Source organism: Perca flavescens, chromosome 18, assembly GCF_004354835.1.
Source record: "Perca flavescens isolate YP-PL-M2 chromosome 18, PFLA_1.0, whole genome shotgun sequence".
Classification (NCBI taxonomy): domain Eukaryota; kingdom Metazoa; phylum Chordata; class Actinopteri; order Perciformes; family Percidae; genus Perca; species Perca flavescens.
This window is the reverse complement of record NC_041348.1, coordinates 21,334,325-21,360,442: the sequence shown is the minus strand read 5'-3', so window position 1 is coordinate 21,360,442 and position 26,118 is coordinate 21,334,325. Positions and strand designations below refer to the sequence as shown.

The 26,118-nt window shown below is 41.7% G+C and overlaps 3 protein-coding genes across 4 annotated transcripts; 2 read left to right on the top strand and 1 right to left on the bottom strand.

The window, feature by feature from the left end:
* Positions 1 to 1,901: 1,901 nt before the first annotated feature.
* ttbk2b (tau tubulin kinase 2b) lies at positions 1,902 to 10,683 on the bottom strand. 2 transcript variants are annotated; one of them, XM_028605102.1, is made up of 15 exons: positions 10,417 to 10,683; positions 9,824 to 9,950; positions 9,561 to 9,708; positions 9,035 to 9,108; positions 8,780 to 8,920; positions 8,574 to 8,678; positions 7,327 to 7,392; positions 7,151 to 7,243; positions 6,931 to 7,056; positions 6,683 to 6,840; positions 6,240 to 6,432; positions 5,659 to 5,873; positions 5,075 to 5,540; positions 3,829 to 4,529; positions 1,902 to 2,406 (listed from the first exon to the last, which is right to left on the bottom strand). In XM_028605102.1, the coding sequence occupies exons 2-15, from the start codon at positions 9,890 to 9,892 to the stop codon at positions 2,055 to 2,057; spliced, it is 2,907 nt and encodes a 968-aa protein (XP_028460903.1). In that variant the 5' UTR covers positions 9,893 to 9,950; positions 10,417 to 10,683; the 3' UTR covers positions 1,902 to 2,054. The 2 variants fall into 2 exon arrangements, with proteins under 2 accessions (XP_028460903.1, XP_028460904.1); XM_028605103.1 differs by lacking the exon at positions 10,417 to 10,683 and adding an exon at positions 10,070 to 10,335.
* Positions 10,684 to 12,297: 1,614 nt separating this feature from the next.
* Positions 12,298 to 14,309, top strand: LOC114573400 (mastermind-like protein 2; the record flags this gene model as incomplete). The annotated part of the gene is made up of 2 exons (XM_028605584.1): positions 12,298 to 12,824; positions 13,295 to 14,309. A coding segment is annotated over exon 2 (783 nt), but the record flags the coding sequence as incomplete, so codon positions are not given.
* Positions 14,310 to 14,363: 54 nt separating this feature from the next.
* On the top strand, positions 14,364 to 23,639 carry LOC114573399 (ELM2 and SANT domain-containing protein 1). Its single transcript, XM_028605583.1, has 12 exons — positions 14,364 to 15,068; positions 16,597 to 16,812; positions 17,330 to 17,672; positions 17,777 to 17,843; positions 17,954 to 18,096; positions 18,219 to 18,322; positions 18,643 to 18,718; positions 20,205 to 20,293; positions 20,893 to 21,036; positions 21,247 to 21,363; positions 21,848 to 22,014; positions 22,626 to 23,639. The coding sequence occupies exons 1-12, from the start codon at positions 14,451 to 14,453 to the stop codon at positions 22,891 to 22,893; spliced, it is 2,352 nt and encodes a 783-aa protein (XP_028461384.1). The 5' UTR covers positions 14,364 to 14,450; the 3' UTR covers positions 22,894 to 23,639.
* Positions 23,640 to 26,118: the final 2,479 nt, after the last annotated feature.

Below are 26,118 nucleotides of genomic sequence, written 5' to 3'. Positions count from 1 at the left end.
GGGGAAGATAAAATCCTGTCTTCACAGTTATGAGCCTATTTGTGAAGTTGCTTGAGATTAAAATTTAATTTCTGACTTTGGAAACAGCAGTTAACAAAAAAAAAAAAAAAAAACCTACATTTGTACACCAGACAAGAAGTCATTTTAAGTGATTAGAAAAAATTTAAATTTCAAATATTTCCATGACAGCTAGTCAAACTGACTCGAAAGCTCCAGAACAGCAGTGAGATTGTTTTTGTTAATTAAGTTGCTTGTTAAAGTGTCAACATCTGGCCATTTGTTGTAGTTTTAGTTTCTTGTGTAGCAGTCAAGAGTCAATACAAGCCCTTTTACATAAACACTGACGAACCTTAGTTGATGTTTTGGGAAAAGAAATTGTTTTTAGAGTGGGGACGGTGTAGCAAGAAAGCTCAAACAATGATTAATCTAGAGGTTATTAAAAAGGAGTTTAGAGCTTATCATTGTTGAGATTTTCTTTGTCTACACATAATTCAACTACTTGTCAATTACTGATTTTAAAATTTAACCACAACAGATGGAGGAGCCTATATTTCACTGTTGTCATCTGGGACCCCACTGGCGCATCAGCAGTCTCTCTTGTGCTTACAGGGACGTCTGTCAGCTGCTTCGACAGAATTTGACGAGTGATTGTTCTCAGGGGACATGTTGCAGTCTGAGTTGGTGTGACTTGAGAATAACAAACACTTCATAATTTGAGCATGTTTAGTCAAGGTTTACCTGTCTACTTTGACTATCTTTTCCCATTTATCTGATCACTGACAGCGCTGCTAAGGTTGGGACTATTCCTCCCGTAGACTCTAGTTCTAATAAAAGTCAATCACTGTGGATTATCAAGAGTAACTGGGGTACTGTTGCTGCAGTTTCCATTTCTTGGGAGTGCCACAAAACAAATTCCATTCAATTGTATCGAGGTGGTGGCAGAAATCTCAGAGACAGACATATTAACTCGATCTAACCAAAGGATCTGCAAACCTCTGACTGAATAAGGAAATGGTGAGTAAATTTAGGCAAACTGACTCTTTAATCCCAACAAAAACTGCAGCAGGTGTAGCAAGGAAGTAACATTTTTGAGATCTGGCATTTATTTAATTTACTTATTTTAATATGTATTTTAAATTGTGATAAAAACTAAAATGCAACAATCAGACATGATAAACAGCTTCCATTTGTATAAGTTTTTTACTTTATCATCTACTTGATGTAAGAAATAAAATTGCACATCATTGCTGGTCTACATTATAACGTATATTAATCAGAAGCAGTTCAACAAAAAAAAAATGTCTTAGCGGATTTTACAAATTAATACAAAAAAAATAATTTGCAATGATACTCATGCACTTTTACAATACTTAGGTATGAGTGCACTTACATGTACATTCTAATATGCAGATGCCTTTTGCATGACGAATATTTTCTAGCAAAGTAAAAGCACACTACTACACTGCGATATGCCAAATGAACAATTCATTGTCAAATACAATAATTAATCTAGCTGTTTTACAGGAGTGAGGTCAACATGGGGCTGCATGCCCTGGTTCTGTACATAAATGCCGATGTTGGTATACTATGTGAGGTGTTATTTACTTAGTGTGTACTTAGTGTACTTAGTGTACATAGTGTTCTTAGCGCGATTACATGGTTCCTATTAGTGTTTATTATGTCCTCATGGTACATATCTACAATTAGCATCATTTTTACATCCTTCAGTTATTAAACATTATCTTTTTGGTCTCATCTTAGGCCAATATGGAGAGTTAAGAGAAGAGTTAAAATGAGAGGTAAGAGTTGGCAATCTTAAGGTTTTCTCAACCTTTTTGTTTCAACTGCAGGTATCAAGCCACATTGTCAAGTATTTTGAGAGACACATCCAACAAATGAATAAATAAATAAATACAATTTATACATTTTACATTACATACAGTACATTCCCTTGAGTAAATACCGTATTTACACATGCTATCGACGACTGGATGTGAAACAGCCTCTCGCTACAGTTGCACTATCCGGATCAGTCACTTGTGTGTCAAATACAGTCATCGACTCACTTTGCCAGAGCCTTTACTCTCGTGGATGAGACCCCTTCCCCTGGAGCTGTGGCCCCACTGACCCTGCCCTCCGAACCTGTCATGTGGGTGAGGGTGCCGAGGGGGAGGGGAGCTGGAGAAGCTAGATGGAGAGCGGCTGCGTCCCTGCAGTGCCCCGCCCTCTCGGAGCTCCTGGCGTGAGGGGGAGGAGCTTAGCGAGCGCTGAAGGGAGGAGGAGGAGCTGCGAGGGCGTGGAGGAGGGCTGAAGAGCATCCCGCTTCGGTCCTGCATCAGCTGAGTCAGACTGGCTAGAAAATCTGCGTCACTAGTGCTGCTGGCACGCACTCTTAACCGCCGTCGTCTGGAGAAAAGAACACAAGACAATACGATTACGGTGCCGTCTGTATGATTCCTCCTCCTCAAATCTTTCTGCGAAGAGAAATTAAAAGTTATAATCATTAAAACATCCCTTAAAACCCTGTTTTTGATATTTTATATTTACATTCTGTAAATAACTCTTTTGTAGATTTCATAATTAGTGCTGTAGTCCGCCTTTCCCACAATGGATTCAGATGGCCTACCTATGCACAATGAATTCACAGGAAACGATCCAGCATTACCATTTATAATTTAATCTCATTGATGACAGCCTTACTGTTCAGTCTTCTAACACTGTACCAGAGCCGTATTAAGCTACTGCTAATGCAAACTGAACATTTCCTACCGCTGCTAATTAAACATCACATTAAAAGAATTCAACAGCTAAAACATGTGGTGGATTTTATTGTGAAGCACAAGTGCGAAGGATCATTCATCAAAAATGCGTCAGCAAAACAAGACAACTGCATTTTTTGACAGCAGATCAGTTGTAAATATTGCAGGAAGATATAAAACAAGATGGAGCTCTTTCAGGTGACAGGCTGCAGACCATCTCCTCACCAAGGTTACTACTCCTATCACTGTGCCCTGCTGTTGGGTGGAAAACTATTAGAAACGTGTACAGCATAAAATCAGATTGCAGTTGCCCATTGTATAATGGTAAAAAAAAAAAATTAAAGAGGTCAGCAGTGACGTTCCGGAAGTGACAATCCAATTTATATTCTAAATCAGGATTTAAATTATTAGCCATAATGTTTTAACCATCAGAGGTAGAGTCTTAGGCCCCCTGCATACTGCCTGCGTGGCGTGTCGGTTTTTATTTCGGCTCCCATGTTAACAGGTTAGAGCTTGCACACTGCCTGCATGACACAAACGTCTCACACGCAGCTCGAGCCGCATCGAAAACGCGTGGATGCTAGAAATAGGTCCGACGCCTATTTTTCACGTGACACGCAAGCGTGTTGGAAGCGTTTCCAGGCAAAATAGAATACGAAAAGATGTTTATATGTCATTTTGACACCAATACATTTAATAAAGGACATTGTGATGTTTGAAAGTCTCTAGGTTTTGACATAAATGCAGAAAATAATAAATAATTATCGATTTTCAAATATTGCACCTGTCAACACAGAACGAAATATTCTGTAGCCTATTTTGCCATCAATACTACCGACGTTGCCTTTGCTGATATCAAATCAGTGTATAGGCCTATTTATGTTTCTTTCATTTTATCAATGGGAAACATACATGTGTACAGACAAGGCTAGCAGCAGCAGCGCCACGTCTGACACGTTTCTGGTGTGCAAAAGACATAGAAAACGCCACGCAGCCGCCACGCAACAGAAACGCCACGCAGGCAGTGTGCAGGAGGCCTTATGCTCCCGGAAATATATATAGGTCATACCTGTTGTCCACACACGGGCGGATGGGTGGTTTCCCAGGAGGTGGTCGAGGCAGAAACCTGCTGGTGAGTTGCTCAGGCATAAAGGCAGCGCTCACAGGACGTGGAATCTTACTTTTACTACCTGATGAGGAGGACAGAGAGAGAGGGTCTTCTCCTACACAATCGGACCTGGAGCCTCGCTCTGAGAAGAGCCTGTCTCTTGGCAAAGCGCAAGGAAGGTTGTCACAGGACAGAGATGGAGAGGGTGAGTGGGTGGGGGAGCCGGGGACTGGACTGCTCCAGCGATGACGCCTCTCCATGTTGAGGTCCCGGCTCGGAGAGTCCAGGGGGTTGCTGGGGTCTCGTACTGGGATTCGACTCAATCTCGGGGACGAGGGTGAGTCTCTTCTCCTGAGCAGCGCTGGCGGTGGAGAGGACGAGACGGTGACGGTGCTCTCCACAGCGCCTCCTGCTGCGTCAGCTTGAGGCTGCTGATTCGGCTCGGAGGAGCGATCCGGCAGACCAGAATCACTCTCTGGGTCTCTGTCGTTTGTCAGGTGAGCATTGAGGCCTTTGGCTGAACTTGGCACTGGAGCTAACTCCAACCTCCCTCCATCTTTGAAGGTTTCCTCAGGGAGTTTTTCAGATTTAGCAGATGGTGCTTCTAGTGGTATTGCTTCACTCCTCTCCTGTACAGGTGAATGTAGCGCACAGCTAGAGGACTGAAAAGAGTTTACGATTGTTAGAGGGTATGGCCTTTAAAAGTCCAAAGTTGTAACACCTATTTTTCTCTCAAAACTTTGTAAAAAAAAAAAAAAAAAAAAAAACTATAAATTAATAATGAATTGATTATTAATTAGAGCATGTCTAAAGTATATCTAAGTCGTAGAGGTGCTGAAAATCAAAAAAAGTTTGGACATCTACATTTCCATGGCAACCAAGCACAAACTTAAGCACCACTGTGCTTATGCTACATTCACGTTATGTCAGCAGAATGGGAAGAACAAGAAAAACACTTATTCCGAGTTGGTAATGTTCACAAACTATTCCAAGTTAGTTAGCCCTAAAGCTAACCTTCTAGTAACACCAGATAAACCTTTATAATTAGCTCAACTGATTTTATGAGTTAATATTGGCATTATCTACCATACCCAAGCTACTATATTCGTATTGTACTGTTGTACTTACAGCCTATATCTATTTTGTTAGTTTAATTTCACAATGCTGCTTTCAGTTCATGCACGACTAAATGTTTGGTCACCCCTACCTGGTCCATCTGGGGTCTTCCCATAATGACAGAGGGCATTTGTCCCAGCATTCCCGGCAGTCTCCTGTGGCCCAGTAACCAAGTGCCGGGCATGGACATCTGTGACAGGACAGGACTGCTCGGCACCACTGTGGGCTGGCCATCCTGTGGCTCAGAGGACTGGTTCTCAGTCTTAGCGGGCGTGTGCGTCTCAGGCTTGTCCCCATGCAGGGCCTCACCTTGAGGCTTGGTGGCTCCAGAACCGCTGCCTTGCTCTAGCTCCAGCATCACCCACTCCTGAGAGTCTCCCTCTTGGGGCACGGGACTGAGGTTCACAGCCACAAAGCCACTGCTTGCTGCGCCCTCTTCGTGGTCAGGGGTTGCTGTGCCAGACTGTTCTTCGTTGCAGGCAGGATGCTGCCCATGTTCCCTCTCAGGAATGGATTGCTCCCCGACTTGAAAAAGGACCGGGCGCTGTTTGCCCAAGCTGAAACAAGATATTGTAATTGTTATGGTGAGTTTCTGTCTGTTGCCCAGAAATGTTGTTTTTTTTGCAAGCTCTCACAACTGTATATATTGTAATTTCATGTGTACGGATTACTAACTAGGCCTCAAGGAAGCGTTCAATGGTGGGCTTGGGTTCGGGTGCAAGCCTCTTTTCAAATGCCAAGCTCTGACTGTGTCTCATCCTCCGGAGTAGTGGCGCAGCCCGCTCCAAGAACATGGTCTCTGATCGCACCCGTCTAGGAGAACTCTGCATGGAGCCGGTGTTGGGGCTCTGGTTCCCCTGGTTCTGACTGTGTTCATCCTCACTCACCACCTGAGGAGAATGAATGACAAGAAGGGTCAAAAACAGTAATATTACATTTATAACCCCAGAAAGAAGCTGTATCAAGACATCCATTTATTTAAATAGGGATGCAGGCAGTCAGTAGTGGGTTTCTATTTAAGTCTAGGAGGAGTAGACGTAGTGATAGATGTTGGCAGGGTCTTATCCATTATCATATCTCTGGGCAAAGTTAATGTAGTCTTGGGGGAAGAGTGTTGTGCATGACATCCACTGCACTGCAGCTAAACTATTCATCTCAATGCACAGGAAGAGAAGAGTTTACATAAGAATAATATTTCAGCAGTAGGTAAGAACATTCTAATTAGCGTTTATAGTTATATAGTCCATTGCCCTGACCTTCCTGATCATCGGCTGTACATGTTTATGGTTTCGGTTGCGGTCCATCTCTGACCATACATCCACAGCAGGGGTGGTGGTCGGTGTGGGGATGGGGGGGCAGTTGTCAGCATCGCTGAGGCGCTCCCCTTGCAGGACATCCTCAGTGTTCTCCCTCTGCAGCTCGCCTGGCAGCACTGAAGCATTGGCCATGCTGTGGAGGAAAGGGAAGGTCACCCTGCAGCTCATTTCAACAGCACAATTTAGAGCAGTGATTTTCTCAGGGATCTCTGACTGTGCAGAATTTAAGTCTAAAAAAAGCTGCAGCTATATATTTCAACACATATCCAACAGAGTATGAAGGAAGTGTGACTAGCATGAGTGAAACTGCAACAAGAACCAATTAACAGAATAAAAGGCTACTGTCAATAGTGATAGAGCTTCCTTTCTTGTGCTGTAAATACCCTAAGTACGCCGGTGTGAGGCGAGTGAGCTGCTGAGCAGTGGTTGTTGCGGCAGTGTTGGTCAGCATATCCTCCGAGTCACATTTCTCCCAGTCATAAGGGTCATTCTCCAGCGTGCTGTGGCTCTTCATAGCGTTCTCAAACACTGACATCAAGAGCTGTCACAAAGAAACCAGAGGGGTCAGCATTTGACAGCTGGAGGGGTATAAACAGTGTGTGCAAAATATGCCAAACAAGCGATGGCCAACCTGATAGTCTGGCTTAGTGAAGTAGTCCAAGGTCAAGATGTGATCCAGGAAAGTACTAAACTCTGAAGGAAGGTGCTTAAGCATGAGTCGATGGTCATATGTCTCTTTTAGATTTCCTACTTGTTCCTGAGAGCAGGGAGGGGAAAAAAAAGAGGAGTTTGAATGGATAGACATGCTGTGAATTACTAATCTATACTGACTGATATATACAGGCCCATACTTTGTCTTTGATTTTCCTCCAGGGAAGCTGACCAACCATGAATTCCACCAGCATGTAGAAGAGGGACCACAGGTCGTCATGACGACCCATTTCCTACAAATTAGGATTCCCAAATGTGAGTAATTTCAAGTGTAGGATATAGAAAATAGCGGAATATGTTTTTGGTTCATGCTTACCTTATTCTTATGAGCATTGATTGAAGCATATCGCACAGTTCCTCTGAAGCCTGCCACAGGACGAGGCTGAAAGAGAATAGAGATATAATATAATAAAGATATAGTAAAATGCAAATAAACTGAAACCGAAATAACACAATATAGTTTATATGTCCTAAATAACATTCTGATGTATCTATAAATACTATGTTGAAGGCAACTGGATTTACTGTTTCAGTCTTTGACATTTCCCAGTCCCAGGCATTTAAAACTTTTTGGGATGATTCCATGAGGTTCATTAAGGTCAGACAGGTGTCACGTGAAAGTTGGTGTTGGTGATATATAATCTCAACACTCAAAAAAAATGTTACTAAGTTGGCAAGGTTATATCTTCTTCAATGTTATTTACGTTACATTCCGTTACGTTCCGCTCCTCGTGGGCGAGCACGTGAAGAGTGAGAGTAGCCTGTAGGGCTGCAGCTAACGATTGTTTTCATAGTCGATTAATCCGTTGATTATTTTCTCGATTATTCGATTAGTTGTTTGGTCTATAAAATGTCAGAAAATTGTGAAAAATGTGGATCAGTGTTTCCCAAAAGCCCAAGATGACGTCCTTAAATCTCTTGTTTTGTCCACAACTCAAAGATATTCAGTTTACTGTCACAGAGGGGAGAAGAAACTAGAAAATATTCACATTTAAGAAGCTGAAATCAAAGAATTTTTACTTTTGTCTTAAAAAATTACTCAAACCGACTAATCAATTATCAAAATAGTTGGCGATTAATTTAAGAGTTGACAACTAATCGATTAATCTTTGCAGCTCTAGTAGAATAGTATTGTGTGGCTCGGTTGAGCCACTTTGTTGGTTACCCATTTACAGAGCCATGGCTGTGTATGAACACCAGATTTTTTTTCAGCGCACACAAAGAACAGACAGCTAGCAGAGTGTGAGGAGATATTCGCTGACTGACAAAAAAAAAAAAAAAAAAAAAGTGTACTGGATAAGAATCGGTAACTCCACTTTTAACTTAGTGTTTCTAAATATCCTATCACCTGGATAACTCTCGTGCTGTAAGGGTAAGTTATATCATACAGTATCTGATTTCATTTCTTTTGAAACCTTCTGTAATAACACTTTTCTGTATCAGCATGCTAAACCAAACCTCAAAGAGTTGACAGAGTATGCTTCGGAACAGCTTCTCTGACGATAGGTAACTTGTGGAATCTTTCATTAAAAACCAAAACCATTGCTTTCAGGAAGTACTTACCGGACGGACTTCCTGGTTGGAGTTGGTAAACTGACGAGCCAAGCCAAAATCAAGCATATAGCAGCATCTGCAGGTACTGGCTAGTCTTCCCATCGCAAAGTTAGACTACAATTTTAACAACACAGAAAAACACAAGCAAGTTCAAGTTAAACGGTAAACTGACATATACAAATTTACAAACCAACAAGAGTTTCAGGTCAACTTACAGGTTTAATGTCTCGGTGCAGGAATCCTACAGAGTGGATGCTTTCAATGGCCTCTAAAATCTGCTTGCCAAGTCTCAAAGTTGTGGAGACGGAGAAGGTGCCACGGGTCATGGTTCTGCGCAAATCTGCCAGATTCCTCCCCTTAAGACAGGAAATCAGTGGACAGCGTGTTACAATTATATGACGCAGACTGGTTGGTGTTGACTGCGAACAAAATACTTGACTAATATTGACTTGTAAAAAAAAAAATCCTACCTGGAGTTCCATCACCACATAGTTGAAACGATCATTTCGGCCACATCCCACAAAGCGACACACGTGGTCTTTGCCTGTCACAGATAGAAATGTATTATATTATATTATATATTATATTTATTTTTCTCTCAGCATTTGTATTTATTGATACTGTTCCAGACACAAATGTGAGATATAGTATGTTGCAAGCACTGATTGTGTGATATATTTAAATCACTGCTGGAATATTTCAGCAGTAGTTAGGACACTGATTTATAGATACTATAAACACCTTCATTCACTGAATGGTTTATCAGGCTCTACAATGTGACTCCGATACACTAGGGTTTCCTACTGTGTTTTGTGGTGACTGAAGCAAAGACCACTGCAGCTTATATCATATCATTTTTATTAAATAAAACTTTATCCTTCACTGAAAAAAGCGGATAGATTTTACACAGTAAATGTGTGTTGGGGAAAACTGTGTTACTTAGTAATTATCTGGGAATTTTCAGTCACTGACAAGGAAGGGGACAGCATCACTCACCCTGAAGCTTCTTTAGCACAGCCACCTCCATCTTCAGCACCTGTTTGGGTTGCTGAGCAGACTCCACCTTTAAGGCAACAGTGGCCTGGCTCAACTGATCCAAAACCTCGTAGATCTCGCCAAACCCGCCTCCACCTATCTTCCTTGTCTGAAAAGAAGGGAATATTAATTGTCAACCCAACATGTGGTTGTGGATAAATCATTGCTCTCTTCATTGGGCCATCTGTTTAATTTGTTAAACATGATTTTGTGATTTATCTTACCACTTTCCATCTGTCTCTGACCACGTCTACCACTGACAGGATGTCTGTGTGCTCTCCAGCCCCACTCATCCTGAGTGCTCTCAGCTACAGCCTGCCTGCACCTGGCATCAGTGACGCAAGCCCCTCACTAAAAAAACAGGGAACAGATTTTTAAAATACAGGTCCATTTTCTCTTAAAAAATAAAAATAAATCACAGCACGCTGCATGCAACTGGGCGTGCAAAAGATGGGAAGATGAAGCATTACTTGTTACATGTTATTGTGCCTGACAGAAACATGTGGTTAATGCCATTTAAACTGCTACAACGGTCACACGTCTTTAGGCTCATACAAGACGCTAGTGCTAGATGGTCACGAAAAGATAGCAGCTAGCATTATTTGACTCTGTGCCAAACCACAACCAGGACTAGCGCAGCGGCAATCACTGGTCACAAATGGCCATAAATCGGTCGTTGGGGAAGATTAGCCGTTAGGAAGCTAATCTAGCTAGGGGACTGCGTTCAATGCGGCGGCTCCGGAGGTCCTGTAAACAAGCTAACTAGCATATTTACTACAGATAAGCGTTAGGTAGCAAAGCTCGCTTGACCCCTTACCTCGCTTCGTTGCACCATTGCGATCCTAGTTAGAATCCAAACAGTCCCCAATATACATGTTCCCAGTCTGTTGTTAGCTAGCCGGGTCATTCCAAACATTTGTTTATTTTAGAAATGAGATAATAATGGTGATGGACCATAGCTGACGTTAGCCAGAGTTAGCCAGCTAGCTGCTAATGGATGGGGAGTGATGATCCCCCAGTGCTCTGTTTCACAGCAGCGGTGTTGACGTCACAGCGCTAGTCTCTGTTGATTGATCCGCAAACTCCTGCAACATTTTTCTGGTTGAACATCGATATTTGCTGTAGCTTCTCAGTAAGTTACATTGACCTATTGATGCTATTGTTTATTTATTAGGCTTAAATACCTGATGTTTAATGTTAATGTTATATTATCATATATAATTTCATTAATAGGCTATGTATTTTCTTTACACACTGAGATATTTAATTGTAAGATATGAATATAAAACCGGTAACTCCTGCATCCTGTGTGAAGGGGCACACAATAATACGGAGCACAGACAAACTAAAGGTGATATAAACAGCGCACTGGACAAGGTAAGGAATTCGGAACACTCACAGCATTGTTGGGGCACCATTCAAACTGATCAGTTGTGAGCATCGTTTCGAAAAATAAACATTAAGAGGAGCAAAGGCGTTGCAGGAATTTTGGTGCTCCTGATAAAAATATTGATAATTATTTTTATTTGAAATTATGAGCAACAAAATATACTTAAAGTACTCAAAAAGTATTCATTATGCAGACTGGCCCATTTCAGAATAATTTATATTATTGGTTTATGTGTACATTAGCTTACTTTAATATTGCAAAATGTGAGGCTCATACTCTCGGAGAGCTTGTGAATTTCACCAAGGGATCAATAAAGTCTTACCTTTATCCAGAATAGTGCATCATCCGAATAGTGCATCATCATTTACTTTGAATGAACCCACTGCATTTACACATGTAGGGCTGTGAGGAAAAAAAGTTAAACCTGGCTCAACTTTGTTGCAACAAACTGTAAAGTCATCTGGCAATGTGCTGCACTGGCCAATCAAATGCTCATTCCAGCTAAATTATCTTGAAATAGCTCCAGACTTGGATCTCTTCATTCTCATCCCTGCTGCATCACACTGAGCTGTGAACCGTCCCAGTGCCAGCTGGAGGTTGCAGTCTGATGAGGCAGAGATGCAATCCTGACACAACACTTCCCTCCTGTCAGCAGTGCCTTGATACATTTATCTAAAGACACTAGGCACAACCCTGACATTCCCCATTGACACAGCTCTGACTGTGCTCATGCAAAGGCATTTATCTTGGGTCAAAATAACTGTTTTGAAAGATGATTTGTGAAAGAACTTCACTGCCTCGTTAACATAATGGTGCTGCAGGACAAAGAGAATATGTGCATTAAGCAGGTGAACATTTATTTAATTTATTGTTTGCATCCTTAAGAGTTAGGCCTAATTTCCTTCTCTCGATTCAGCCTCAAAGCAAAAATGTCCCTAATTCTTTGATTGTGTTCACTACTCTAGACTATTTGCAATAGCGACGTAATGACCACAAGTCAGAAAATAATATTAAAAAAAATAATATAAAATAAATAAATAATATATATATATATATATATATATATATATATATATATATATATATATATATATATATATATATATTATTAATTCTAAGTATTTTTTATCCCATAGGGTTCAACCTCTTATATAGGCTACTGTCTATGGGTTCAACCCACAGCAAACTGTTTCCGTGTGGTGAGCTGAGACTCCGCTTTCCGGGCAGCAGTGACAGCAAAACAAACGTACACGGATATAGCGATGGGAGTGGCCAGACAATCGGATTGGATAACAGGATGTGAGTTGAGCTGTTTTGGGGTGAGGCGGTACGTTCTGGGGTGCACAACTTTCTGCTTGTTTGCGCAGTTTCGCAGCGTTTCATACGTTCTGGATAGACCGACACACAACGTTTAAACCCGCGGGGATCAGCAGCAACGTGTTCAAATCAGCGGAAATACCTTTGCAGGCCGCTGCACGGCACAGTTTCCACACATTCACCGTCACTTGCGTGGTTTACTCGTCGGTTGCTGCGGGGAGAAAGTTGTGGACATTTTTTTCCCCCCCTGAAGTGCACGGTTTTACGATACAGTGTGCAACATTGTAACTACGTTTATGAGCCTCTCCAGCCTGTCCGTGTTTTTGGATTATGTGTTCGTGAGATTGTAAACTCGACTGCTCGCCATATTGTGCGCTGTGAAACTCGAGGGAAAGTTGTCTGAGTTATGACATTTGCTGCGCAGAATCCCTTCATGAAGCTGCATGCATTCGACTTTGATCGAAACCAAAGTGACTCCATGGAGCTGGCCATGGAGAGCTCCGTGCACAATTGATAAGGTATACACACTGTGTTTAACTCATGCTAACTAATCTGCCTTATTGCCTAACATTACTCGGCTCTTCAGACGCTTCCTTATTGCTGATATTTAACATAACATCACTGGCTATCGCTCGGGTGATTGCACGAGCCCCTTCGTTTCCTGTATTTCTTGTTATGCCAAATGGCAGCGATACAGTCAGCGCCTCCTTGGTGCTGTTGGCCGCCGCTTCACAACTTCTTAAGTTTTTAACGTCCTGTCTGTAGGACCTGGACGTAAATATCGAAATATAGCCTATAGGTTTTGCTCCTCCAGCGCTTAGCCTACATCAACACATATTCTGACTGGTTTTCACTTTACTGACTGGGCTATTTGCTCGAGTAGGCCTCAATTTCCTCTTTGCTGCATACGAGTGAAAGCCCACTAAAAACTTTGTGTGCTTGTCTGTAGAGAAAAAGAAAGTGTCTAACCCCTCCTTTCTCTCACAAGGTCCGGCACCATAAAGAGGATGAGAAGAAAGGACAGCAAACCTCAGATTTGATTTTGGAAGGAGGGTTACATGCTCCCCACCCTGCACTTTCCTTTGGGATTTATATTTCCTCCCAAATACCTCTGTATACACAATTAGGCAAAGAAAGCACACTACAGAGGCAGTAACATTTTGCACGCTTAGAGATCAAGATTGAGAGCTCTTACTCCAACATTACCATATACTATTACTATGAGTCTTCCTTCTCAAGTTCATACTGACAAGAGCGTCAAGCATCGGGCTGCAGCCATGAAAGAGCCTGTGCAGCATTCAGGCGAGGTTTATTATGGTATTGGACCTCCGACTTTAGAGTCAAGCCACAGTGACTCTGCTAGCAGCTCTGGTGTTTACAACCCAGAGAAAGGGCCCCAAAGTATACCACACTATCAACAGGCTGCTCCAGTAAAGTGGATGCACCAGGACTCTGTACAGGCCCCCGGCTGGTCTCAGGAGGCTCCTGCTTCAGCCTGGGGCCAGAACTTTGGCCCCTATATGAGTGGAGCGAATGTCAGGGGTCACGTGGCGTTCCACAAAGGAGTCCATGAGGGTGTAGCTCTGCCAATGGGGGGAGAAAATCCACTGCCAGGACCTGTTGAGGTTTACAGAGATGCCACCCAGGCTCAAGCTCAGGGGAGGGGGCTCGACTGGGAGCAACACGCTGCGGCTGCAATGCACCAGGCTCAGCTGCATGTATATCAAAATGCCCACAAAGGCGTGGAGCTCCAGGGTCCGCCCCATGTACCTTCTCACACTTTGCAGGGGTCCATGCTGCAGCCCTTCCAGACAACATTTAGGCCCAACAAGCAACAGTTTTCATCAGGTTATTACTCTGTTTTTCCAGGCAACAAGGGAATTCCGAGCCTGGCGTACGGTGAGCAGCCTAAAACTCAACAACAGCTACTACACCATATGCAGCAGCAGCAGCAGCAGCAGCAACAAATGCATCACAGTCGCCAGCAGCAGCAGCAGCAGCAGCAGCAGCAGCAGCAGCAACAACAGCAGCAGCAACAGCTGCAGCAGCAGCAGCAGCAACAGCAGCAGCAACAGCATCACCTTCAGTTGCATCAACAGCAACATCTGCAGCAACAGCAGCATCACCAAATCCAACAGCATCAAATGCAACAACAACAGCTGCAGCAAATGCAGCAACAGTATCACCAGCAACAGTTACAGGAGCGACAGCAACAAATTCAGCAAATGCAACAACAACAACAGCAGCAAGTGCAACAACAAAATGTGCCACAGCAAGAAACGACACAACCACAGGTGCAACCAAACCAGCAACAAACTCCAAACTTTGTGATTTTTCAGCCTCCTAAGCCTGGTCCACCTGACACAGTGCCTAAAGAGGATGTCCAGTCAGTTGTGCCGCAGCAGGAACCAGAGGCCCAAACCAGTGACGCATCACCCGTACCGGATCCATGCCCCGAAAAGGTAGCCACAAATCCTGCAGAGCTTTCAGATGCACTGCTGGCTGCCCCTCGGCGTTCACGTCGCCTTTCCAGGGAGGGACAGTCCCCACTGGGACCCCCTTCCACAAACCTTTGGTCTCAAGCATCCAAAGAGCTTCCACCATCCCATAACGGAGTAGCAGGCACTCAGGCTGTTAAAGGAGGGGAAGTGACAACAGGAGGGGTCATCCGTAGGAGAAGGAGAGCATCTAAGGAGATCAACTTGGAAACTCTGGCCCAGAAGGCTTCAGAAATGGAGTCTCTGCCTGCTGAAATGTTCAAGGTTAAAAAAAAGAAAAAAAAGTCACTTATTACACCACCACTGTAATTATTTATTTATGACGATTTTACCACCAAATAGCAATTTAAATACTTGCTTAAGAGCCAGTTTAGGTGAGGTAGAAAGTAAAGGGCAGCTAATCTGTGCATGTAAGAGCAAATTTTTTTCATCTGGCAAAGTTGGCGAGCAGCTGCACAAAGGGGAAGAACCCTGTTTCTATGCAGAACTTCCCTTTTGGTTTACAAAATCCTTTTCTTAAGTCTGTTCACTTGATTCCTAAAGCTGTCGAGCCTCAACTATAGCCCAGTCATATTACAGGACCTTGTCATGCACCAGATATTGGTGCAACCTGAAAAAGAATATTGAAGATTCCTCCTTTTTGGATTTGAAAGATTGCTCTCATTTTATAGCCGTAAGAAAAATGATGCACTTAAAGCTGTTATTCAGGATTTCTAATGTTTACATTCTAAGTGGCACACCCACTACAACTGGCTTCTTTATTTTCTCTTCAGCAGCTTCTCTAGAACAGACACTAAGCACCAATACCAGTTAAACTCAGTGTTCGTTAACACAGGGACGTTTGGTTTTCTGCCCTCAGGGGGTTATCAGGCTTGTGGCAGGTTTTTGTTCAGACTGCGCATGCTGAATTTACAGTTGGAGCAACTGCATGTCTGCACACCTCCACATTCCTCAGGCTCCTTCCTAGTCATTCAGCAGAGCTAGGGAGAGGCCGACCTGTCAACCTGCACAGCTAGATATACTCCTAACACACACCAGACAGGTTTAATATTGCTATTCTCAACCCAGAGCTGGTGTATTGTGGTGCAACCCTTTTGTGAGTTAGGAGAGGAGATTCAAATGTTCTTATCTTAGCCTGAAATATAAATCATAAAACTGATTTTATGTTTCATTGCCACCAGTAGACATTTGGATTGCTCAAATTTGTATCAGCTTGACTAGACATACCAGAAGGCACTCTTAATACTTTAGAAATATATAGTAATGAAAAAACTCAGTTGATGATTTAGACTTTATTATTAATTAATCCATCGACAGAAAATGAAAGAGAAACTGTTTTCACAATCTATTTATCGTTTCAATCTATTAATCAACCAAAAATGCCACATTTTCATTGGATCACACATGTTAAATGTTATGATTTGCTCCCTCTCTGTCTTAAATATTTGGGTGAAATGACAATTGAAGAGGTCTTCTTGTTAGTTGTGTGATGGCCATTTTTCACCCTTTTTTAAAAAAAAATTTTATTATTACTTTTCACAGACTAAATATTAATCCAAAAATAGGTTATATATTAATCTATGTTAAAAAAAATCTTAAAATTACAGCCGTCATAATTTATTATAAAATGCAACAAAATATATTAATGTTGTAGTTCATTTGAAAATCACACAATCTCCCTCTTTTTATCTCAATTCCTTTTCCGGGTTCTCTGCTTCATCTCCCAATCTCCCTGTTACTTTCTCTTTCCCATCTCTCCTCATCTTCCCGCCTCTTTGCTTTGGTGCCCTAGCAGGAAGATGGTTCTTCAGGCAGACAGGCCAATATGGTGCCTCTGGTTATCCCTGTGTCAGTGCCAGTGCACAGTAGGCAAGCAGATCCTCACGGTGGCTGGACTCAGGGACGACTCGGCCAGGGTGAGCGGCCTGCAGGACAGTCCGATCGCAAACCTGTCATTGTGGCTCGTCGGCGATCACTCAGAAACTCCATGACCGAGAGTTTTGGCCAGGTTAGTATTGTAAGGAGATCAGGTGTTAATCTTTGGTCAAGTCTAGTTCAACAGCAAACACTTCTCGAGCAGCTGCTTTGTCTGAAATTCACCAGAAGAGCAACTGATGTATTCGTTTACTGCACAAACAAACTCAAGTTGTTTTAATAACAAACTCAGTCAGTAATATTTGCAACCGCCATCTGCACGGAGCAAGTAGTTTTCCACACAACAATGGGCCTCAGTAAGTAGGTAACCTTGCAGACTGTCGCCTGTAAGTCTTCATCTAACAGGGGTTTCATTACTCCCTGCAATATTTAAAAACTGATCCGCTATCAAAAAATTTCTGAAAATTCCCATTGGAAAGATCAGACAGATCTCCATAGCTGACATGAATCGATTATGGGGGATCAAATTACAGCAAATGCACCTACAAATAAATCAAGCTCAGTTGCAGCAGAACAACTTAACTTTTCATTAGATTGATATTAAAGAAAACAAAGTAATGGTCTAATCAAACCCTCAATCTTCTGTCTAGGATGGGGAAAACGATCCCGGGCCGGACGAGGATGGAAAATCCAAATTTAAGTACCGACCTCGTCCCGAGCCTCTCATCATCCCTCCGCACAAACCATCCACCTTCATCCCTCCATCCCTCTACTCCAGCATCTCCTCCTACCAGAGCAACCTGCGCTCTCCAGTCCGCCTGCCGGACAAACCCCTCACACTGCCCCCGTACACGCCTCCACCCATCCTGTCTCCTGTGCGCGAGGGCTCGGGACTCTACTTCTCCACCTTCCTGACCAACATCGCCGTAAGCAACCAAATCCTGCCACCGCCACCTGCGCCCAAATCTGCGACACGCAGTCTGTTGCGCTCCAGTAAGTCTCAGTTGTTGCTTCTTTAAGTATGGATCGGAGACCAGTTCTACTGATGAGGCGTTCTCAGATGTCTAACGAGGAGATTTTGTTTTTTGTATTTGCAGCAAGTTCAGAAATCACACCTCCTGTTCTGTCCTTGATCACCGATGCCGCACCTGCTAGCCTTGAACCGTAAGTACAGCCACCTAAACAACTTTCACTATCTGGCCCAAAAATAACTTCTTATCAGAAATGTGCTTACATCACCAGAACTATATATATATATATATATATATTTTCAGACGTATAAACATTGGGCAAAAATACCAGGCAGAAATTCCTGAGTTGCAGGATCAACCTTCCTCCCAGTTTGACCTGCACAAGGCTGACTTGGTTTGGATCCCTATGGAGGACTCCCACCTCAAACACGGTGACCAAGAGAGCAGTTAGTATCTCACATAAGTTATTCACTGATCGTTGTTTTTTTTCTCTGTGTGAGCTTTTTATCACCATCTCATCCACTAATTCTTTCAAACGCTCGTCATTTTCTCTTCGGTTTTTTTGTAGTGGAGGATTTGCTGAACATGGCTTGTTGCAGTGTGCTCAGGGGCGGAGGAACCAACCAGGAGCTGGTTTTACACTGTTTACACGAATGCGGAGGTGATTTCCTTGTGAGTATAGTGACTTATAATTTATTTACTGCAGTTCAGTTGCAGTTCATGATTATTAACAGTACAACTTTTTACTTTAATCAAAATCCTACAATTTGACAGCAGCAGAATTTGTCGGTCTTTAAAAATGTGTTTACATTTTTATTATGATGTCTTTTATGACCAAGATAACATGCATTTTTCAAAAATGACTTTATTTTCACTTCAACTTTGTATTTGTAACTGTTACTGAACCGTTTGATAGTGATTGTTGCAGGACTCAAATGAGGAACAATGAGCTTTTTAAAGAATGTATTGTGATTAATCACGTTGATTTTAAGGAAACACTGGGACGTTTGATGCTTCAGGACCCAGTTTTCCCCAATGGTCATCACCTGGCAGGTTATCACTACTCAGGTGAGCTTTGACATTACAGAAAAATGAAAGCTGTTAAAAGAAAATCAATAGATTCGCACAGATGTCCTGACTGCCTAGGTCTCTTCTTTATCTTCTGTCGCTGATTTCTTAGTCTATATCGACGACATTTCATTTAAAGGATTGTTCCGGTGCTGTCGGAGGTTCCACCGGATGTCCCTCGTTTGTCGGCCGGATGTCCCGCACTTTCCACTTTCTTTGTGTTGGCATTCTAAACTCCGGTCGAGTCCGTCGATTCGGGAAACCTCCTCCGAGCTAGAACCTACAATCAAATTATATTTAACTTTTTTTGGAGTAAAATTCTCTTCACAAACTCGACATCCATTTTAATTCCAGAGCTCGCTTCCCTACGTTCCACCCAGGGTGGGAAATTAGCACCTGCCACCAGCCAATGGCAGGTACTTTTTGTATGGGTGACTTTGCCTTGTATACCAGCTACAGTGGCAGGTGGATTGTAAAACATTCTTTGTAACGGATTGGACCGCTTTTGTCAAAGAATGATGTTGCTAAGTAACAATAATACACAATGGAGTCGGGTTACGTTACTGCTAATGAATCCCCAACATTTCCGGATTTTGCTGCTTCATAATAAAAACATTCAAATACCAAAATAACGGAGAACTTTTTTTGTGAAGAACTTATAGGAAAAGAAACCGTTCACAGCCGGGGCTTTGACCACACATTTCCGTCAACTCCAGACTTTTGTCGAGTAGTTTTCAACGCTAGTTTGTGACACCATGGAGCTGAGCTGAGGTACAGACAAAAGGAAAATGATTGGTTTAAAAAAAAATGTGGCGACATATCCCCGGTGTTAAGAGGCCCGCCGCGGAGTCAGCAGTAGTTGTTGAGGGCGAAGTACAGAAAGAGAAGGCGCATAACCATGGTGGCTGTAGATCATCATCAATACTAAAGATGGTAAAAGAAACCTTTCCCATCTCTTTATCTCAAAGCACAATGTATCCATTGTTGGCACCGCCTTAAAACCTCGGAGCTAAAATATGTTTTAATTATAAAAAAGAATGTACTGAAGCAATTCAAAATATGCTAGTGCACTTTCTTTTATAAATTTGAATTCTGGAAAAAGTGGCTGGTAAAAAAATACAAGTGGCTGGTAAAATTGGGCATTCACCAGCCACTGTGGCTGGTGGGCAAAAAAGTTAATTTCCCACCCTGGTTCCACCCAAACAAGGTTCTTCCTAAGGCTATTTTGCAGAGGCACCGTACCTGTGTCCTGCGCTTAGCGCCGCCCAAAACGATTGCGATTGGTTTAAAGAAATGCCAATAAACTAGAGCCCGCTTTTCTCCCATCCCGGAATGCTGTGTGGACTAGCCAGACCCTCCTTTGCGACACGGTGGAGGAAGGTCTGGCAATGCAAGACTAGATTTCCTAACCTATATACTGTAAATGTTTCTTAATTCTCTCTTGTTAAGCACACATTAAATTGCACTGCATCTGATTCACTCACAGGCTCTGACTGCTGGACTGCAGAAGAGAAGTGCTACTTCAATAAGGGCATCTCTGCCTACAGGAAGGACTTCTTCATGGTGCAGAAATTGGTATGCTCATTAGTTTTACCCTGCAGCATTAACAATTATGAATCAATGTGAGTAACTCTAAAATACATTTACATTTGATTATATACTGTATGTGCTCTGTGTAGCATTTCACCACCAATAAATCAATAAGCACATTACTTATGAGGCATTGGTATAATTGCTTTAAACAAAACCAAAACACAGATGTTCAGCCATTACTCTCCTGAGTCTGCATTTTACAATATGAGGCCAGATACTGATGGAAAATGTCCTTTTCTTTCATCACAGACAGACTTAAAACTTAATGAGTTCCAAACGTGCAAACAAGACGAAAATTATACTATTCAAGCCACATCCTCTATGTGATAGGAAGTAACTGGATTTATGGGAAACGTGGTCTTCATTTCATAGAATCATGAACTGCAACAATACCACTGGCATGAGGCAGAGGCTGTCACTTCTTAGTCACATTGTGTAATAATATACACATAAATTATTAATACATTTTAATTCAGTTGATTGGAAGATGCATCCCGCACAGCAGCCTCACTGTGGAAACAGTTAATTAATTATATTAAATTCTGCATGTGTATGGGTTTTTTTGGGGCCGATTTTTAAAGGTGCAGACCAAGACTGTGGCTCAGTGTGTGGAGTTCTACTACACATACAAGAAACAGGTGAAGATCGGACGCCACGGGATTTTAACCTTTGGCCCGCCAGATTCACCAGGGGAGAAGCCCACAGATGTTGTGGTGGACATTAAGGTAGAGTGGAGCACCATAGTGATGTGTGGTAAAGCATTACATTACTCAGTTAATGAGTGAGGTTACGAGAAAGTGATGTGATCATTTCATCTTTGAAAAGGGACCCCAAATAATCTTTTCAAAAGGGTGTTTAGGGTGTATAAATCCAAATTTTAAAGGTTGGTTCTAATATTTTGTGCTCTTGTATTTTTCTGATGTGATTTGTTAAAGAGTTCACAGCAGACAAAAATGACTCAAGGAGAGATGGATGGAGATGAAAATAAGGATGTTTCTTACGAGAGCAGCCAGCGGGCAAGGGTTGCTCAGTCACTACAGGCTCACGACTATGTAAGTATTTCACTACATACTCTAGTATCTGCAAGTATGGCTGAACAATATATCGATATTATATCGTCATCGGTATGAGGCTAGATATCGTCTTAAATGTTGGCTATCGTGATACGACACAAGTGTGGTCTTTTCCTGGTTTTAAAGGCTTACAGTAAAGCGATGTCATTTTCTTTACCCGCATTACTAGCTGTTTTATTATTTGCCCTAACCCACCTTGTCATTGTATCCACATTCTTGGTGATTATTTATCAAAAACTCTCTTTGCGTTAATCTTTTGTGAAAGCACCAATAGTTAAACCTACAAGATTGCCGCAATATCGACATTGATTTTTGGTCAAAGATATCGTGATATTAGATTTTTATTTTTTTCATATCGCCCAGCTCTATCTGCAAGGCAGTTCATCGACTAAAAGTACACCCACAGTAATAGAATGAAGTCAAAAACTGCAAAACTAACCTCTAGTTATATTTGGTGCTCCAGGCAGGGACATTACCAGTGATGAAAGAGCCACACTCTTTGAATAAGGAGGCTCACCACCCGGCAGCACCTCACAGGCCTCGGGCTGAGCCTGCAGCAAAGAGGAGCAAAGCTCCAGCGAAGCCCCCACCGGATCCTGACGCAGAATTTCCGTGCAAGAAATGTGGCAGGTACGTCAGAATCATCACAGAGATTTACTTTGTCTTCACATATAACTTAGGCTGTGACATGACGTCTTGGTTTTGCATCATATGGTCCTTTTTTTTTTTACAGTTTTTTTGCTCACCCAGTGTTGCAGTCTCACTAATGTTTGGGAGATTTGTAGCTGCGGTTACCTGACAGTATGTCGGCTGCAGTTACAGTATCTCATGTGGTTCATCTCATCGTGTTGATCTTCATGTAGGTCAAAGATATGGAAATCCAAAGTATCTAACAATAGATAAAATTGGAGATAATTAAATAATTACATTGTTTGAAGAAATATAGATAAAATATGGCTTTGAAATTGTGAAATAATCTTCCTTGTTTGTTTTGATGGGCAGATAAGACTTTCTGATGAAAAGTAGAATTATGAAAGAAAATAGGGAAATGGCGTTGTGAAATTAAAACTTTTCGAAAGAAGAACTGCTTTTTTCAAATTTAGTGTACCTCTCTGCAGTAGAGTTTAGTAGACTTTGTGATCTTCTATCAGATAGTGTTGCCTCATTCCAAACTGCTGCTATTGTGTATAATGTTGCATACTTCTCCTCACTCCACCCACCCCCCACACCCCGTGCCATAGGGTGTTTTATAAAGTGAAGAGTCGAAGTGCCCACATGAAGAGTCATGCGGAGCAGGAGAAGAAGGCTGCAGCGCTGCGTCAGAAAGAGGAGGAGGAGCAGGCAGTAGCTGAAGCTCGGGCCAGGAAGGTAGTAGTGGTGGCGGCGGCGGCGGCGGCGGCAGCGATGGCGACTAATCCGGGAGGAAACGGATTGACAGAGCAGGCAGAGTTCAGCAGCCATGAAGACTCATCTGAGAAAGAGGATGACAAAGATGAAGACTGGCACTGAGAGACAAAAAAAAAAAACAGGAGAGAAGAGAAACCAATGAGAAGATGGATTGATGGGTAAAAAAATAGGGTAGAGATGGAGGTCGCATAAGAGAGGGAGGGATGAAAAAAGATGTCCTGCCCAACGGAGCGCAGAATAAAGACTCTGTTAAACTTCACACTCCTTCCCCGGCTGACGCTGGCTCTTGGTGACCGCTGTCCATCAGCCAGCCAGTCACATGCCACATCTTCACACACTTTGTATCTTTTTAATATTCAGAGGAAGTTTATTTTTTGTAAATGCACTTATTCTGTATGCTTCTGCTTTTGCCAATATTGCCTTTTTATATCCTTTATTTAATTGAATATATGTCAAAATATTATACATTTTCATTGCGTGGATTTATGATATTTCATAAGATAATCAGGATGCCTGTTTAGCACTAAAACATCAAGATCAAAGCAATCTTTCACTTTACATCATAATCCCTTTTTAAATAAAGATGGGGTAAGAGCTTGTATTTATCTTCTTTGGAAAATACTGTGCTGAATTTTGCAGATTTTCATCAGATTTTTAGGTTGGTTGCACACTTATTTTACAACTAAGGGAGCTTTTGAAATAATTATGTACAAAAAACTATATGAGATGGCCATATATTTATGATACTGCATTTTAGCAATGATTTTTGGTAATATAAAAACTAATCATGTCAGCTGCAATAAGACTTTGAATTGAAAAGTTTATTAAAATATCTACTGTTCTGAAAAGTGTCTTTTTTTCAGTCACAAAATGGCCAGTTTATGAATGCAAGACTTTATTGAACCAGCAGGTGGAGGCAGTGGTTCAGGTTCTTTTGCATGGTAGTTCATTCACACACAGTGGTCCTCATTTATGAAACGTGCGTACGACCTAAAACAGGCGTACGACGAATCAAATCTCACGTCTGGTCTGAACTCGTGTACGCAAGTTTTCGAGTCAGTGTGGACTTGCGGTGCAGCATATAATCAGTTTAACAGGAGAAGGAGAAGTCATCAGTTGATCACGTATCAGTAATGGCAGATCTGGCTCTTTTAGAAGACTTCTATGTCTGCAACATTGTTTTAGCCTGTGGGGTTCTGCACAACATCGCACAGGAAGACACGGTGCCATAAATGTAGCGATGGAGCCAGATGACCCAATGCCCAGAGAGCAGTGTCCAGAACAGCCCCAACTGAGGGCTATATGAAGGAGACAGGATATTATTCCTCACTTTTAAAAGGTAGCCTATAGTGTTATGTTTGGCAATGATGTTCAATACAGGAAACATGACGATGCACAACATTTTAATTTATTCTTCAGGTTTTTGTTTCTCTTTCAAGTGAATGATTTATTTCTGCCATTGACAAAGTTATTTTGGCTTGTTTTTCCAGGCCCTCTGCTGTCAGGAGACAGGGTCCAGCACGGGGGGGGGGTGTGTTTATTTAATTATAGGTACACCTACATGTAGGCCTAATAGATTGCAATAGAAGCCTGTATATTACTATTAGGACTATAGAAAATGTGTCAAGGATGTATAAATTAAATAGGCTTAAACTTCAGCTGGAGTCCGATTTACTACGGCAACACTGTTGACCGCATCAGTGATCTCTTTTCATCCCGCATTCTTTCTACAGCCTTTAATACCAGTTTTCAGGCTGCCAAATTCTTACACACGTTAGTGCAAATGAACCTGAGATATCAGGGTTTCAATCTCCACCTCTGAAAAATTCCGCTTCTCAGCCGGATTACGTATCGCCATGTCGTAAATTGTAGGGGCGAGGTCTCAAAACCCAGAATATACTGGGGCGTGATATTTAAATGACGATAGTTTCCAGCCGCCGCATTTATCAATGTACGACCATTCTTACGCTCGGATTGGTGTGATACGAACTTTTCATGAATCCCACGTGAAGCCTGTCGTAAGATGATTTCTGCGCTCATATCCGCGCTGGTTTCTACGTTAGGTTGATAAATGAGGGCCATTGTGTGTAGATAAATAGACATTTAGTTGAATGCATAGATTAAGATAAACTTGGTGGAAATTCTTTGTGGATCCATTTGTCATTTTACCTCCTTAAATCTTGCTTAAAATGCTCACCTCAAACCAGAATCTAACAGAGGCTGATGGGAATGTTATTAGTTTTGCAGGTGTTTGGTCATAAACGAAAGTATTAGTAATAATAAGACAATTAGAAATTCTGACCTCATGGTACTTCATAAAAAGATGATGACCACAGTTATTAAAACTAATCCTAAGGGGAATATGAATACCTGCACCAAATTGTATGATCATCCAGCTAAACAGTTGTTGTCACTCAATACCAAAAACGTCAACCTCATGGTGTCACTAGCGGAAAAGTCGGAAAAGGTCAGGGGGATACATCCTCTGGGGAACATGAATGTTTGTGCAAAATTTCATAGGAAACTAATATTGTTGAGATGTTTGAGTCTGGAAAAACGATTTCACTATTAACATGGACAAAAAGCATTAAGTATTTAAGATGGATGAAATGTAATTATATTAAGTATGTAATTGTAATTATGTTATGTTTATGTTATGTTGTTATTTTTTTCTATCTTATGTATGATGAAGTGAAAGTGGAAATAACTGTTGGATAATGAATTACTTATATCCACAAAGTGTGTTTAATTAGTAGTTGTTCAGAGACAGGATTGTTGTGCTCTGCATATGGCAAGAACATCCCCTCACACTACCCTTATTATTATTATTATTATTATTATTATTATTATTATTATAATATCATATTTTCCTTCTGCAAAAAGAAAATTACACAAATCTTCCAATTTTCTGGCCCCCTTATAATTTGAGTACTGTTCCTTAAATGTTTTTGGGGAAGACAGAGATCAATTTCAGGGTATTTTTAATCCAGCATACTTTTTTTTGAGGGGGGAGCATTTCTGCCTTTATTGGATAGGAAAGCTGAGATATGAAAGGGGAGAGAGAGGGGGAAGACACGCAGGAAAACCATCACAGGTCAGATTCGAACCCTGGACCTTCTGCGTCGACTCTACCAACTGAACTAACCGGCCACAATCTAGCATACGTTTAAATGAAAATATAACTGAAGAGACACCAAGTGTTTTTTTTTATGCTATGGTGGTCTATATCTCATGAATAAATAAAAAGAAAATAATAATCATTTTAGTTTTTTTAATTGCCCAATTTCGGAAATATGATTGTCAGTCTAAAAGTATGGCTGCTCATTG

Coding starts and splice junctions, on each gene's coding strand:
- ttbk2b (XM_028605102.1), bottom strand. CDS start 9,892: ATGAGTGGGGCTGGAGAGCACACAGACATCCTGTCAGTGGTAGACGTG. Junction 9,109..9,560: donor TGTGCTAAAGAAGCTTCAGG/GTGAGTGATGCT, acceptor TATCTGTGACAG/GCAAAGACCACGTGTGTCGC. Junction 5,541..5,658: donor GAACGCTTCCTTGAGGCCTA/GTTAGTAATCCG, acceptor ATCTTGTTTCAG/CTTGGGCAAACAGCGCCCGG.
- LOC114573399 (XM_028605583.1), top strand. CDS start 14,451: ATGCAACAACAACAGCTGCAGCAAATGCAGCAACAGTATCACCAGCAA. Junction 17,673..17,776: donor ACGCAGTCTGTTGCGCTCCA/GTAAGTCTCAGT, acceptor TTGTATTTGCAG/CAAGTTCAGAAATCACACCT. Junction 18,719..20,204: donor GGCAGGTTATCACTACTCAG/GTGAGCTTTGAC, acceptor ATTCACTCACAG/GCTCTGACTGCTGGACTGCA.